This window comes from Daucus carota, chromosome 6 (assembly GCF_001625215.2).
Source record: "Daucus carota subsp. sativus chromosome 6, DH1 v3.0, whole genome shotgun sequence".
Taxonomy (NCBI): domain Eukaryota; kingdom Viridiplantae; phylum Streptophyta; class Magnoliopsida; order Apiales; family Apiaceae; genus Daucus; species Daucus carota.
The window spans coordinates 26,919,102-26,934,200 of record NC_030386.2 but is presented as its reverse complement, the minus strand read 5'-3'; the positions used below and the strand labels follow the sequence as shown (position 1 = coordinate 26,934,200).

At 36.5% G+C, this 15,099-nt stretch overlaps 3 protein-coding genes across 6 annotated transcripts; 1 reads left to right on the top strand and 2 right to left on the bottom strand.

The window, feature by feature from the left end:
* Positions 1-183: 183 nt before the first annotated feature.
* Positions 184-3,818, bottom strand: LOC108227388 (vicilin-like seed storage protein At2g18540). The gene is made up of 5 exons (XM_017402504.2): positions 3,406-3,818; positions 2,689-2,900; positions 2,457-2,537; positions 1,978-2,286; positions 184-1,880 (listed from the first exon to the last, which is right to left on the bottom strand). Exons 1-5 carry the CDS (start codon positions 3,734-3,736, stop codon positions 429-431), a joined length of 2,385 nt encoding a protein of 794 aa, XP_017257993.1. The 5' UTR covers positions 3,737-3,818; the 3' UTR covers positions 184-428.
* Positions 3,819-4,782: 964 nt separating this feature from the next.
* LOC108227390 (ubiquitin receptor RAD23d-like) lies at positions 4,783-10,178 on the bottom strand. Of its 2 annotated transcripts, none has more exons than XM_017402508.2 (12): positions 9,899-10,178; positions 9,169-9,330; positions 8,600-8,653; positions 7,845-7,915; positions 7,706-7,762; positions 7,272-7,449; positions 6,426-6,566; positions 6,275-6,340; positions 6,135-6,182; positions 5,922-6,031; positions 5,704-5,782; positions 4,783-5,084 (listed from the first exon to the last, which is right to left on the bottom strand). In XM_017402508.2, the coding sequence occupies exons 1-12, from the start codon at positions 9,962-9,964 to the stop codon at positions 4,956-4,958; spliced, it is 1,161 nt and encodes a 386-aa protein (XP_017257997.1). In that variant the 5' UTR covers positions 9,965-10,178; the 3' UTR covers positions 4,783-4,955. The 2 variants fall into 2 exon arrangements, with proteins under 2 accessions (XP_017257997.1, XP_017257996.1); XM_017402507.2 differs by having other exon boundaries at positions 7,272-7,452; positions 9,899-10,113.
* Positions 10,179-11,863: 1,685 nt separating this feature from the next.
* On the top strand, positions 11,864-14,202 carry LOC108225528 (uncharacterized). 3 transcript variants are annotated; one of them, XM_017400418.2, is made up of 3 exons: positions 11,864-12,002; positions 13,421-13,531; positions 13,823-14,202. In XM_017400418.2, exons 2-3 carry the CDS (start codon positions 13,426-13,428, stop codon positions 13,960-13,962), a joined length of 246 nt encoding a protein of 81 aa, XP_017255907.1. In that variant the 5' UTR covers positions 11,864-12,002; positions 13,421-13,425; the 3' UTR covers positions 13,963-14,202. The 3 variants fall into 3 exon arrangements, with proteins under 3 accessions (XP_017255907.1, XP_017255906.1, XP_063935290.1); XM_017400417.2 differs by having other exon boundaries at positions 11,865-12,002; positions 13,424-13,531; XM_064079220.1 differs by having other exon boundaries at positions 11,868-12,002; positions 13,323-13,531.
* The last annotated feature ends 897 nt before the right edge of the window (positions 14,203-15,099 follow it).

The following is a 15,099-nucleotide window of genomic DNA, read 5'->3' as shown; positions in this document are numbered from 1 at the left end:
TTATTTCAGCTCGGTGATATAATAAAATTCAGAAAAAGAAAATATAATATACCAGGTCTGGAGCATGTTTTCTTGTTTTTGGTCTAGACGATCAGGTTTCTATATTTTGCATTTTTGCCACCTTACTGTTAGATTGAGTCTTGGTAAAAACAGACTTGTGCTCCACAGGTCTGAAATTATAGGTTCTGAACAAAAAAGCACATTCCATACACATTAACATCATACATAAGCTACGATCATACATAAGTTACAACCAGACTTCTCAGAAGAAACCTAATTTACATGCCAACTTTTCTTCTCCAGCTGGTTCGTTATTTTAAGAAAACAATGCCACAGTTGCATAAATCAACGTCACAAACACGAAGAAACTTATTCCTTCAAGTACCAAGTAATCAACCAGACTCCTTCATTTCACCTGTTCACATTTTTCACAGAACTCTTCCTTCTCCTCCCGGGCCTCCAGGTCGGTATTCGATCTCCTCTTGTTTCTGTTCTTCTTCCGACTTCTTTTTTCCTGCACTCCCAGCTTCCTCCTCTCTGTGTTTTGCTTCTGCCTCTCTAGCCCTCCTTGCAGCTTGTTGCCTCTTTAGTTCCTCTTGCTGTGCTTGTTCTTCATCTTGCCTCCTGCTTTCTTCCTCTCGGGCCTTCTCTGGTTCTCTTTTTTCAGCTTCCTCCTGCTCCTTTCTCTGTTTCGCTTGTTCATCCTCCTTTGCCTTTCTTGCTGCTTCTGCTTCTTTAGCAGCTTCTTGTTGTCTCCTTGTTTCCTCCTGTTGTATTTGTTCTTCCTCCTGCCTCCTTTGTTCTTCCTCTTGAGCCTTCTCTTTCTCTCTCTTTCTAGCTTCCTCTTCTTGTGCTCGTTCCTTCTCTTTCCTCCGAGCTTCTTCTTCCTCTCTCTTCTTAGCCTCCTCCTCTCTCCTGGCTTGCTCCTCTTCTCTTTTCCTCTCCCTTTCTTCCTCCCTCTTCCTCGCTGCTGCTTCTTCTTCTTCCTCCCTTTTTCTTGCTTCCTCTTCTTTCTTTCTCTTCATTTCTTCCTCTTCTCTTCTCCTAGCTTCCTCTGCTTTCCTTGCAGCCTCTTCTTGTCTTCTCCTCTCCCTCTCTTCCTCCTCTTGTCTCCTTTTCTCTTCCTCTCTTTTCCTCGCATCCTCTTCCTCCTTTTTCTTCTTCTCTTCCTCTCGTCTCCTTTCCTCTTCCTCTTCCTCCTTTCTCTTCTCCTCCTCTTCTCGCTTCCTTTTCTCTTCCTCTCTTTTCTTAGCGGCCTCCTCTTCCTCCTTTTTCTTCTTCTCTTCCTCTCTTCTCCTCGCTTCCTCTTCCTCCTTTCTCTTCTCCTCCTCCTCTTCTCGCTTCCTTCTCTCTTCCTCTCTTTTCTTAGCGGCCTCCTCTTCCCTTTTTCTCTCTTCCTCTTCCTCTTTCTTCCTCTCTTCTTCCTGTCTCTTCCTTTCTTCCTCTCTCGCTTTCTCAATTTCTTCCTCCATTATCTTCTCTTCTTCCTCTGCACAAGATACACATTCTAATATTATCGAATCATTTTGTGGGTCCAGAAGCCGACTAACTGTTGAATTGCTAGCATTGAATGCTACTTCCAACACTTGCTTCTGAAGAGTTTGTAGAACTGATCTTTTTCCTGCGATAAATTGAGGATGATTGGTCTTATCCCTCGTCGTGAACCCCACAAAAACAAATGAGCCATTGTTGAAGGCCATTTGAGCCATAGGATGATGTCTTGGCACAACAAATGCATACCCCTCTTCAACCATGAACCTTGTGTTATTGCATTCTTTTCTTCCAGTTCCCAGGCAAACAATATTAACCATTCCTTGTCCTTCTAATACGATCGCTATCTCTGTTGCAGACGGATTCCAATGTGGCCCCATCATTGCCCCCTTAAAACACAAATCACAAAAGCAGTGTCAGATCTTGTAGATATCACCTGAAATGCTATTAGTCTCAGATATATAGTAAAAAGTTTCATGAAATGACCTTGCTCAAATTAACCATGAACAAACCAATGTTCGATCCTCGGAGAGATGGCAACTCTTCACTTGATACTGCTTTACTCCATCCATTACAGTTCTCAACATCTCGATCTCCATCAAAAAAATTGTAAACCCCAGTCGATTTCTTCTTTTTATTCACTTCAAACAGGCTGTACATATTCCTTCCGAGAAAAACTTCTATAAACTGAGCTTCGACTTCCCAGAATGTCCTGCTACTCGAGTTTTGTGCTGCATGCACTATTTGAGGTGGCTTCTTAGCACTCGTTATTTCTTCAACTGCTTCCTCAGGCATCTTCAAATTCAAACATACAATCCAGGTTACACACAATTTCTCTTAAATGTTTAGAGCAAACAAGAGAAAAAACAGCATTTACAGAATCAAGAGCATCTTATACTCCACTTTAAATTGACACCGCATTATCCAAACGCAGGTACTGAAATTTCAAGGGCTTGTGTTCTAACCTGGAAAGCTGCTTGGAGGACTTTCTTATCGAAGCCGAGAACAAGATCACGAACACCAGAGTATGGCCAAACCACAGGCACCTGCACAAATATCTTGTTTGATTAATGCATATAAAATTGTTGCAGACCCTAAATTTCCTTTATATCATATCGAATTAATTTCCATTGCATTATGTATTATATAACAAATTAGTAGTTCAAGAAATTGGGAGGCTAAACGGACTGAACGTACTCCCAAGTCTCCCTCTGAATTGGCAAAAATGGCATATATTCGAAGCTTCCGTCTTTCATCATCTAAGCTGCTCCTAATGTAGAAAATAGTTCCAGGCTTGAACCTGTAAACATCTCCTCTTTGAATCCTCATCCCTTGGCTCTTATCCTTGTCTTTATGCTTGTCTCCATTCGTTTCTCCATCTACATCAAACCAACTCACTCTTCCCCTACCTGTATGACAATATTAAGCCTGCGTAAATCAAACTGAGGTATATCCGGTGTTCTAAAAATTCCCGATTTATTAAAAAATCACCAATTAATCATTGACAGGAGTTTCATCGATTTATCAACTGAGTAAAAATCCTTGATTTATCCAAACAAAAACTCTGATAAATCCCTTATAAATTCTAAATATGTAGGTCAACCGATTACCCAATTTCATGGATATATATACCAAATACATTGTTGTGTTGTCTATATTGCCTTTGGATGATCAAATTCTGTTGCAACGCCTATCCCACTCTATTCTTGCCAGATATTAACGGTTAGCAATTTTTAGGAGAACTGATAACTTAAAATGCCGGGACACTTAAAACGTCTTGATGGAACACAACTTAAGGTCAAAAGTAAAGAAGAGGGTTAAGTAAATTAAAATGCAACACTTCAAAGTAGATGAAATGAGGGCTAGTAAAACAAAATGCAACACTTCAAAGTAGATGAAATTAAGAGAACTTACCTGAATGAACATAAAATGTCATGTCTGTATGTAAAATAACAGGCAGAAACAGAGAGTTGGGGTCCATTTCAATGTGCTGAAGATAGTAGGTTCTGTTAAATCCATCTCCGATTTCCACATCCGAGATCTTCCCATTTTCTGTGGAAACAACTGATCTCCACTCATTTTTCTTGGCCAAGAGTTCCAGCTTCCTATGTTCATCATCCAAACTAGATGTCGCTGCTGTCACATTTATTACACATGCAGTAACGCATACCAAGACTGCGCATAACTTAAATATCGAAGCCATATTCAAGTTCTTTCTCCACATAGCTAGAAAGCCTACACTCATTGTTCATGCACAAACGCTTTTCACTACAATCAAGGGCTTGAGCTAAATGGTTTGTGAAGTCTGGTTATATAATAGATGACATAGTAACGTGGTGTGTGCTGCATGTGCCACGTGTCTGTGAGGGCAATACGTGGCACATACTTGAGAAAATGGAGCTTCAAGGGCGGGCGCGGCATTCAATGCTGCATGCAGAGGATATTTGTTTGTACGTGTGATTAGTCTTATCATGTGACGTGGGCTTACAGGATAAAAGATAAGGACTGGCAGGATAAAGATTATGGGCTTTTACTATAAGACACTGGGCTTGCAATTACGAGTTTCAAGATGAAGGCCGTGTTTGTTTTCCAACTTATTCATTTTACGATTGAAAATTTCCCAAATCAGTTCAATCAGTGTTGTCTGTACATTCATACCAGAGTTTGAGAAGATCTATATAGGAATCATCGCGGGGTTCGTTCTATATTCGTTCTATATATAATCTTATGTGATTCGACTTTAAACACCATCAAATATATTTCTCAAACTAATATGGATAAATTAAAGTATTATCATTTTTATATGTTATTCATTTAATTATCCAGTTAACGCCTTCTTAAGTCTAATTCTTGTTATTTATCCCTAATTTATGACAATAATATTTTATCAGATGATTATTTTCATTTGTAAGAGTTTTTTTATCAAATGAATAGATATTATTAGAAAGTTCAAAATAATAACAACATTGAAAATCATTTTATAGATATCAAAAACGAAATTATTGTTAATATATAGTTGGCTACAGTTTGTAGAAAGAACAATTTAAGAAAAGGGAAACCGAAAGCATGCTTAAAGATCAGTTTTCAAGACCAAGGGCAACAGCTCCCCTGTTGCCATCAATAGGCAACACCTATCTGAACTCCGAGAATCACTAAAAAATCAGTAAAAAGAAATGGTAAACAAATGTAGCCACATTCACTAAAGGAACCTAGCATGCTGCCAGTACTAGCATTTGACATGTGATCAAACAATAGTTCTAATAGAACTGTTCTATAAACAAGGAGGAGGAATGAAAAAGCTGCAAAGAGAATTACTATGAAAAAATCTTAATAAGAATTTTCCAAGATGTAATAGAAACAGCTGCGACTCTAGATACTATTTGGCTGTATCAAGACCTTACCCACTTTAAAGGGAATAAAACCAAGTCAGCATCACAATTTTTATATTGGATTAAAAAAAAACTTTAGTTAGCTACATCATCATCAAACTCATGACCATGATCTAGAAGATAGTTGGCAGCCAACTCCTCATTTTTGTTGCATGCGATGAATACTTGCAATACAACAGCTCGATTGAAACCCATTGCTTCAAGCTGCAGAAACCACAAAAGTGAATGTATTAAAAACTTATTCGGGTCCTGACTAAAAAAAACTACTTACTCTGGTAATATTGGATTTAACCTTATGGCTTATTCAATTATGGTCATTTTATTAATTGCACATATAAATTTTAAACTTACTAAGGAGGACAGTGTCATGATCAATGATAAACCAATTTCTACAGGGCAGCCTCCAAATGCAACCAAACATTACAGTGTAAATGCAACAATGGGAACTACAATCGAATGCAGCATTGCTAGTTACCACTTACCAGACACTTGAATAACATATGTTCTTGATACAGCTTGTTTGAGTTTCATTTAGGGGTGGGGGTTTCGGGATCAGTTTAAAGGATTTAGAAGGACATTAGTATATTACCTATGTTGCTTATAAATAATACACAGATTATAATAATATATGGAGGGACTTTATATGTTCATTCCCAGCGACGAGAGACATTCGTACATTACAAATAATGAACTATGTCAAAAGACAGAATAGGACACCCAATAGAAATGTCATTGGTGAGTTGTGTATTATTTCTAAAGAAATTTGCATGAAAGTTTCACCAGTGAAATATCCTAGATTAATTTAAATATTTTTAAAACTTACACGTTCAATGGCATCTCGCTCTTCAGGTGTAACAGAGAGAGCTTGTGGTGCTGCTCCACCCAGCTGCCCCAGAATGTTCCTGATAAACAAAAAATAATAAAATTATAGCACAAGGAGGCAAAAAAAAAAGGCGAAAAGAGATAGAAAATGAATAGACAACACTACTGCAAATTCCAGTTCTACTGAGCTTAACAGCAACATCAAAGAAAAATTCATACCCTTCCCCCCCTTCAACAGGTTCATTTATCAAGTCTAGAAAGTCAGCCTGGCGGTTCTGAATGAGTCGCATCAGGTTTGGGTTTTGCTTCCCCAACTCCTGAAGCATAGGCTGCAAATGGATTTTGATTCATGATTGCTTAAAGTGCTCGACATAAGTGTAAAAGACGAAAAATGGTCACAAATAGTTATGACTTTATTATATATACATTTACCTGCAAGATCTGGGGATTAGTCTGAACCATTGTTCGTAAGGCCTGGAACTAAAATAGATGGATGAAAACACACAAAAAGTCAGATCTCAAAAACTTTTACTAGACAAACATTCTCTAGTACTATATAGAAAATCATGTACCTGTGGGCTGTTACGTAAAAATTCCAAGTTTCCTGCATTTGCATTTGAACCCATATTTGGAAGTCCCTGAACTCCCGAAGAAATGACAATAAATATCGACTCATATAAAAGAATGATTATGAGAAGAATAAAATTGTCTGGATATCAATACCTGTGGGAACAGATTCAGAGGATTTGCATTAGGGCCAACTTGAGGACCTGGGGCTTGTGGTGCCTGTGACGGAGGGTTTATAGTTTGACCGCCAGCAGGTGCTTGAGCAACAACAGGAGCTACAGCTAGCTCAGGAATGCCCTTAAATTGTTAATTGTATTATATAATCAGTAAAAATGAGTGGCGCCAAAAACAGGCAAAACATATATCGACAACAATAGTTTGTCAAAGAAAATGGAAGATAGTTGTTAGGTATGCTGTAAACAAAGAAGAAAATGCAGAACCAATACTGGACCCAGGACTTCAATTCAGGGAGGTCTTCAATTCAGCAAATAAAAATTCCACGAGAAAGTACAGCAAACTCCTGACCAAAAAAAATTGAAAACTTGCTGGACGCCGGTATAGACAATCAGACATTTTAATATGGTTCTGAAAATCAGCAGGCGACCATATTTAGGAGAAGCATCTGACTGTATTAAAAGGAGGTTTTCAGATTTATCAAGATGAGCTCAACTTGCTCGGACTGATCAATAATTTAGTGCTAGCTGAACTCTGTTCTTTGCTGTCTCTTCGTTTACGGCTAGATCGTTTTTGTTTCTTTTTTCATTTAGTGACGTCTCTCGTAGTCAGTCTATGTACAAGATAGACATCCATGGTGAGCCCCTTTTATCCTATCATTAGCTTTTATAGTGGGCAATGTCTAAACTTGGGGTCAAGTTAGATAGAATCAAATTACAACTGATATTATATATCATTTAAATAGGTTTGAAGTAAAATAGAGCTGGGAGTAAGCTATTTTCAAATATAAATGAGATTAAGGAAAATCAAGAACAAGGAGAAACTCACTGAATACAGGTATTCAATAGCTCTCTCTGGATTGTTAAAGGCGGCACGCAGGGCACGAAGAACTGTATCACGAACCCAGATCCCTCCACCCATATCAAGAATATGTTGAATAGTAGATTCTAAGTTACCTCCAGCTACAAGGTTTGATGCTGCATGGCCATATACATCTGAATCTGATCTGCTTTAGCAAATAAAAAAGGCAACAGTAAAGAAAATAAGATTTACAAGTTTATAACACGACCAATCACCACCATGTGAAATAAGCACCTGTGTTACAAACCACAATGTGCACCCACACGTATACAAATGCAAACTGGTACATTATGGAGCATATATAAAAATTGTAACATCTTACAGCAAATCGAAATATTAAGGCCACTAGGAAACATGAGGGACTAATTAAAATAGATCACCCAGTGCAAGTTTGTACTTACGAAGCAGGAATAGAACTTGGGGCAGGAATGAGAGGAGTTGCAGATGCAGATTGTCCGCTGGCAAACAAGCAATAACCATCAGCACATATGTAAAAAAGCAATCATACAATAATAAAGCAAGCCATAAAATATAACTCACAGCGTAGTTGGTGCAGGCGTTTGAGATGATGTTACAGACACTGCAGCAGGTGAGGGATTTGCTGGTTGAACCTGTTAAATAAAAAGATCCTTCAGCTCTTAAGAAAACACAGCATTGTAACAGAAACAGAAGACTGAGGAAAAAAGTGTCATTCCAGTCTTAATACTCACAAGATATATTCAGCCAGAATTGTCATATATTAATGAACTGTTAACTTAATAAATTTACTGTCTCTCGTATGCAACTACTAGGCTGAACTTCTATCAAACACCTAGCGGAAGGACTTTACAAACACTTCTTCTATATAGTAAGATATAGGATAGGTTAACATGTAGATAACAAATATATCTTTAACTAAGTAGTACTACATCCAAATTAAGTTTAATTGATTTTTAGAATGTAAGCACTTGCAAGAATATCATCCCTAGTAGTACCATCAATCCAACATGTGCTAACCTATTACCTATCTACTACCACATATTAGATTGTGTGCCATGGCCTTTGAGATAATGGGCACTACCACAAACAATATTATAGCCAATAAGTTGTCACTGGACATGAACTCAAAGTGATGGCATATCACACAACAGAAACTGCTCTAAACTGAAGAACCGAGACTTTAATCACAGAGCAGCTTTTCAGATTTTTAAGTTCTGGTTTCATTTTTATAAGCCATTAACATAGCCATTCAGCAAAACATCTTCTACACATTAGGATTTTAGTTACAGATACAAGAGAAGTGGTTCTGCACTCACCGTGCTTGAAGGTGCGGCTGATGTAGTTGATGCGCCACTTGATGAAATCTTTGCCTACAATGGTTTCACGAAAGCAAAGCATCACTAATAAAGTCTAACGCCTCTTAATTACTTTATCAAAATGTCTAGACATAGGGCCCGCCAAAATGTCAGATCATAGGGTCCGCCAAAACGAATTATAACCAAATAATGACGTAAAACCATACAGAGCAAGTCGTCACTGAATACAACATTGGTTAGTAACACATACTAATATACATAACTGCAGCATCACATCGTCAAACTCTTTCCCATAAAGCAAAAAAGTAAAATAATAATAATAATAATAATAATAATAATAATAATAATAATAATAATAATAATAATAATAATAATAATAATAATAATAATAATAATAATAATAATAAATGTTTATCAGATACTCAAACTCCCCCAAGGCCTATATATCATTGATTGTTAAAATATGACTACTATGGTTTCGACTCAGAATTTCGTTCTCCGAGTTCTTTAGCTAATGATAAAATTTAGGGAGAATATTGTTTTGCACACACTACAAGAATATGATGAACCTTTGAGAGCATAATAACGACGGAACTATTTTCAGTAACTTGATTCTCCTCGATTGTGCTTGCATTGTTAAGTACTTTCCCCTTGTGGATAAGCATCTGTTGTGCAGCAGGGTAAACATCCTTACCCTGTTTCGCCTCTATAATACTCTTCACATCAGAAATCTGAATAAAACCAATTAATAAACAAATTAAACAGGCCAATTCTGGCAACGCATTTGCAGATACACGATCATTCCAAAACAATTAAATTCTTGAAATAGCAAGAACACTAACAAAATCCAAATCGACTCTACTCACTACCATCTCATTACTTAACATATCCTGTGCCTGTGATCCAATTCCTTCACAACAATACATATACATACATAACAAACACACACAAGTGGAGAATGAAACAAGTTTCGACAAGATCAAAGTGAAATTCGTACAAGCATCCAAACAATTACAAACTCTAACAACAAATCAGATGCAACAGTGAATTGGCAACGAAGCAACAAAAACAGTTATGTAGATTTATAACAAGTTATGTATGTATACTCTAATCGCCCTACAGACAAATTGAACTAGAACGTAAAACCCTAGGAGTCATGCACTGCAAATTCAATTCAACACAATCAAGAAGCAGCTATTAGCCTATCACTACATAAATACCATGATTCATATATAAACATCAAGAGAGAGAGAGAGAGATTATCGCATATAAAAGAGACTGAGAGAGAGATTGGCATACGGTGTCATCAGGTTTGACTTGGATCTCGAAGTTAGTGCCCTTCAAGGTTTTAACGAAGATTTTCATCTCCGAAATTCTCCAAACAAGTGCACACAGAATATTATTACTAGTAATATGATATGTGTATATGTGGTGTGTGAGACAAATTTGCAGCAGCTTTTATAGTGGGGGGAGGGGGGTTTTATATAGTGTGACCAGGCGGTTGCGTGCTGCTGTGACGGGCTTGGGGCTTCTATACCCTTGGATAAGGAGGCGTCGTCATAACTGCTGAAAGTGATTTGCAGCAGTCGTATATACGTGTCTTCCTCTGATTGGGTACTATTTGTTCATATCGGTCCGTATCAATTTTTCCAATATTCAACTAAAATTTAATAAATTACTACCTCTCTTTTCAAATAATTGACATTTGACTTTATTGCACACAATTCTAAAAGTTTTGACTGAATACTTAAAATTATTATTTTTAAATATTCTTTTTCTGTATAAAAATATTAATCTTATATTTTTATTCACAAAATGATATATACATATGCAATTGCTCAAATAGAAATCACTAATATAAAAACTAAAATGAAAACCAAGGGAAACTATACCTAAATGACCTCACTCACCCCCTATATGTCATCACTCACCTCCTATATGTTATCACCCACCTAGGATCCACCCTCACCCCTACTCAATCCACCCCGGGCCCGCTAGCGCCTCGTCTAGGCTCCTCACAGGTCCTGGATAGGCTCCAGACAGTCTTAAAGAGCCAAACCTTGGCCTCACTAGGCCCCGGGCCCTATTAGGCCCCACTTAGACTCCATCTAAGCCCATCTCGGGATCCATCCCCTATCCCAATACCCGCGCCATTCTACTTAATCGCATTGGTTTCTATTTAGTTTCTATTCTAGTAGTTTCTATTGGAGTAAAACCCTATATTTATATATTTATATATAATACAAATCATAAGAGATTAACTGAATATATAGCCGTAATTCGAGACGGGCGGCTAGTGAGCTAGCTTGGTTCGAACTCGTCCAACTAGGATCGGATCGGCTCGGCTCGACTCGTTAAATGAGTCGAATTCGGGCAAAGATTCGAGCTTGTTTAACTAAACCAGCCGGTTCGACTCGACTCGTGAAATTAAACGAGCCGAGTTCCGGTTAAGATTTAGACTCGATCAAGTTTGAAATTATATGAGCTGGCTCGCTGGACTCGTTAAACTGGCTCGTTTAGCTAAACGAGTAGACTCGACTCGACCTGTAAAATTAAACGAGTTGGATTTAGACATTGAGGTTTAGACTCGATTACAAAAACGAGCTGGTTTGACTATACTCGATTAAACTTGACTCGAATTAGACTCAGCTCTAAACTCGACTTACTCGACTTGAATTACAACCCTCAGCCACATAAATAGTTCAATGTTTTCATCGGCGCCTTGACCGTCATATATAGTTCAATGTTTTCATATGCGCCTTGACCGTCATATGTGGATCATCCAAGACACATTAACATGGCGTACTCCTCCTGTTCGAACCGGGGTTTGAAACCAAACTTCTCCTCAAGAGGATTCCAATGTAGATCCAACTTTCAATTCACTCGGGGAAGACACAAATTTATTTATTTTTGTATGATGGATGAATGATAATTTTAGATGATTCTATTTGCTCACTCTTGTACTTGGTTTTAAGTATTGCTCGTGATAACCTGTAAAATACATAAAAATATAACATATCTACATAAATTTTGAAGATTTTAATTATGAACACGATATTATTTATAATATATATAGGTTTAACAAAATAATTATATATTTTTTATATTGATAAGATCTTTTTTTAAAATATTATAAAAAAGTATAGATATTCCAATTATGTATCTATAATTTTGTTAAAGATTTAGAAATCAACCATTTAAATCAATTAAATGTACTAAGACTAGAATCAATTAATAGCATTTAATAAAAATCATATAATTTGGGTTCAAAACTCAAAAAAGTATATTGAAATTGGGCAGGGTGGTTTGGACCGGGAACTTACCGGATGAATATCGATCCATGACCGAACGTCCGACCCGATTTGCCGGAAAAAGAATATTACACCCGGCACTGCTTCGCAAGGTAAATGTCTAATCCTGTAAATGTCTAATCCTATCAGTATACATAGCTGTATACATCAATTGTGCTTGATTTTGAACTTTTTGGTCTGAGATATATAAAGATCGATTTAAGATATGAGATAAATTCAGAATCAATTGTTTAGTGTGTGATTAATTTCCTGTGTCTTGTATGTTTTGCTGCTGCAAGAAATTAGAATTCATCAATTTTGGGATGTTGCCCTATATGTCACAATTTTATAAACCCAGATAACAAGAATTGAAAATATGACCCTTGATGTCACAACAAAAGCATGTTAAAGAGGAGTGTTTGAAAAACACGAAGGCATTAAGAGTGTTTTGTGTGTTTTCATAATCAGGGGAGCTGAAATATTACCTAGTGTTTCTAAGATACGCAAGATAACTTTGTGTTAAGACTCTGTGCAACCACCACGAGAATCAGTTACATCTATACTTCAGTAGTTCAGTGTGATGGGAGCCTCATACATACTTCACAGGCCAACTGTTCACTTCTTTATATTGATACATTAGCTATCAAGTATGCATCAGTGCATCACTACTCTTCAGCATATCTGATACAGATAAAAACGCATCTTAAAACTTCGTTTTGTTGTGACATTTTTGAGTCACGTTCTTTGGGGCTAGTTACTGTTCTTTTGCGACTATTAAACTGGTTTATGTGATTTTAGTAAATTTATGTTGTTTAATTATTTAGGTATTAATTTTTCTACATTTTATTTCAAGTTTTTTCCCCCAAGCAGCCAGATACATTTACTCTTCCTGTTTGGACTAAAATACCTGAAATAAGTCCCTTTTTACCACATTGATTATACATAATAAGTATTCCTACTCAGAGAGGAGAAAATAGGGTGGGCAATTATGGGGCGTTGCACCTTATGATAATATTCATGAACAATGTTTTGACTCATGGTACACATTCAGTACTTCACACATGTGGGTCTTGTGCGGTATTTCTGAACATTGTTTTGAGTTCTGGTATTCAAAGCAATATTTTCTAAAACTGTGTTACAAACTAAAAAGGACCAAAACCTAGTGCTTCAGCTTGTGGTTGAAAATTTTTATACTAACAATAATACTAAAAGAAGCTTGTGTTTAGCACTTTATGCAATGTGATAAGTATAAGCAAACGTTGGTTGTCATTCATTGTTACACTACAAAGTGGTGAAATCAGTAACTTGTTTTGACCTTTCTATGTGCTCTTCTATGTTTCTTAGAGTGCAATATGGTACCTTTCTGTTTATCTCGTTGTCACCGTTATGGATCACTTTGGATATTGATATAGTAGAATATAAATTCCTAGCAGGAAGTGTTATGTACATCATTCCAAACGAGTGGTAGCATCCAGTAAACTTAACTTCATATTTCCAAAAATTCTTGTGCCATAATTTGTGTCTGTACCAGCAGCTATGCTTCAGTCCTTGGATTTTCGAAGTTTCATTCTTCGTGCTCGAGTGCTGAAGCTGTATAGACAAGCACTAAAGATTACAAAAAGAGCACCATGTGACAGTAAAGGTAAAGTTTTTTTATTTATAGTTATGTGTTTTTGCATGTATCAAGAACCCAAATATATAATGAAAAAGTAAGTATAAAATAGGAAAGGATTTTGCCTTATCTCACACATTCGAAGCATTAGCTAGTTACTAAACTTTTATAGCTTTCAGAACTTAGATTTGGAATTATAAATTTTAGTTATTAACGATTCTTGTTAAGTACCTGTTGTTTGTAGTCGAGAAAATATTAGTTTACATTGTACTACTTTAATGCTGCATCCCTAATTATTTTCTGTTAATTTCACTTGTTCAGCTGAATTGAGAAATATAATTAGACAAGAGTTTGAGAGTCAACGAAACTGCAGTGACAAGCAGAGGATACGTTTCTTGATAAGTGATGGACTAGAGAGATTAAAGCGTTTGGATGAGATGCTTGATATGCAAGGCCATTAATGACTTGCACAGATAATATTGTCAGAAGAGGAAACTGTTTTTTATGACTACTGTTTGTTAAAAGTTTCTTCCTTGGCAGCCAGCTGTTAATCCCTTCAGTTTGTTTTCACTTGTAACCACTTCGAAACTTTGTTGCTAAGCAAGATTGTTTGCAGATGATTCCCAAATTCAGAATAGGTGGACAAGTGTTGATTGATACAGTATGGCTTCCTAGGTAAATACACAATATAAAGCTTGATGTAGCTTATGCCTTATGCTATGTCTGCCAAGCAGCTTATTCTAGCCATAGTATACAACTCGATCCAGTGTATTCTGACAAAATTTATGGAAACTCTCTTTATCATCTAAGGTGCTGGATTTTGCTTGTAGATCATGTTCTAATTGTGTATCACCATGCACTTCAAAAAAACAGGAATTAATTTGAATGCCTTCTGTGATGCCTGTAAAGCTGAATAGCTGATAAATGATGTTTTTCATCTATTTTGTTGATGCCCTATGACCTTATTGTTGGGCTTATCCGCTTATGTAGTAGTTGATTTTCCTCCTTTCTTTCTTCAAAATTTTCAATTCAAAATTATCCTCTTTTTTAACAACAAATAATACAGTGGCGAGTCATTCAGAGGTTGCGAAACAACTAATTTTTATTGTCTCCTTTATCCCGATAAAAGGGTAATCTTTGCTTCTTCGGTGGGCTATGTGAAGGAAGAAGCAAACGCGGATGCTATTATCTTTGTCTTGTATCTTTGTCTTGTGCCACCTTCGATTGGATTAGACATGATTTTATGTAATTTGGATGAATTTGTAGGATGCAAGTCTCTGCTACACTCGTTTAGGTCGTGGGTAGAAATCAGAAAATAAAATAAATTTATATTAGAAAAATCAAATCATGTTTCATAATTAGTGTTGAGTTTGGGACGAAGAGGTCTGAATGTTCTAATGGATCATTCATCTAGGTCTGATGGATCCTGAAATAACATCCATCCCGAATTAAACATATTTAATTTATAATTAATTTATTTGGCAATCCCATCTAATTCATTTAAGTTCGTTCTTGGTACAGGTCATGAAATAACTTAATCCCTCCCCAATTAAACATATTTAATTTATAATTAATTTATTTGATAATTTCGCCTAGTT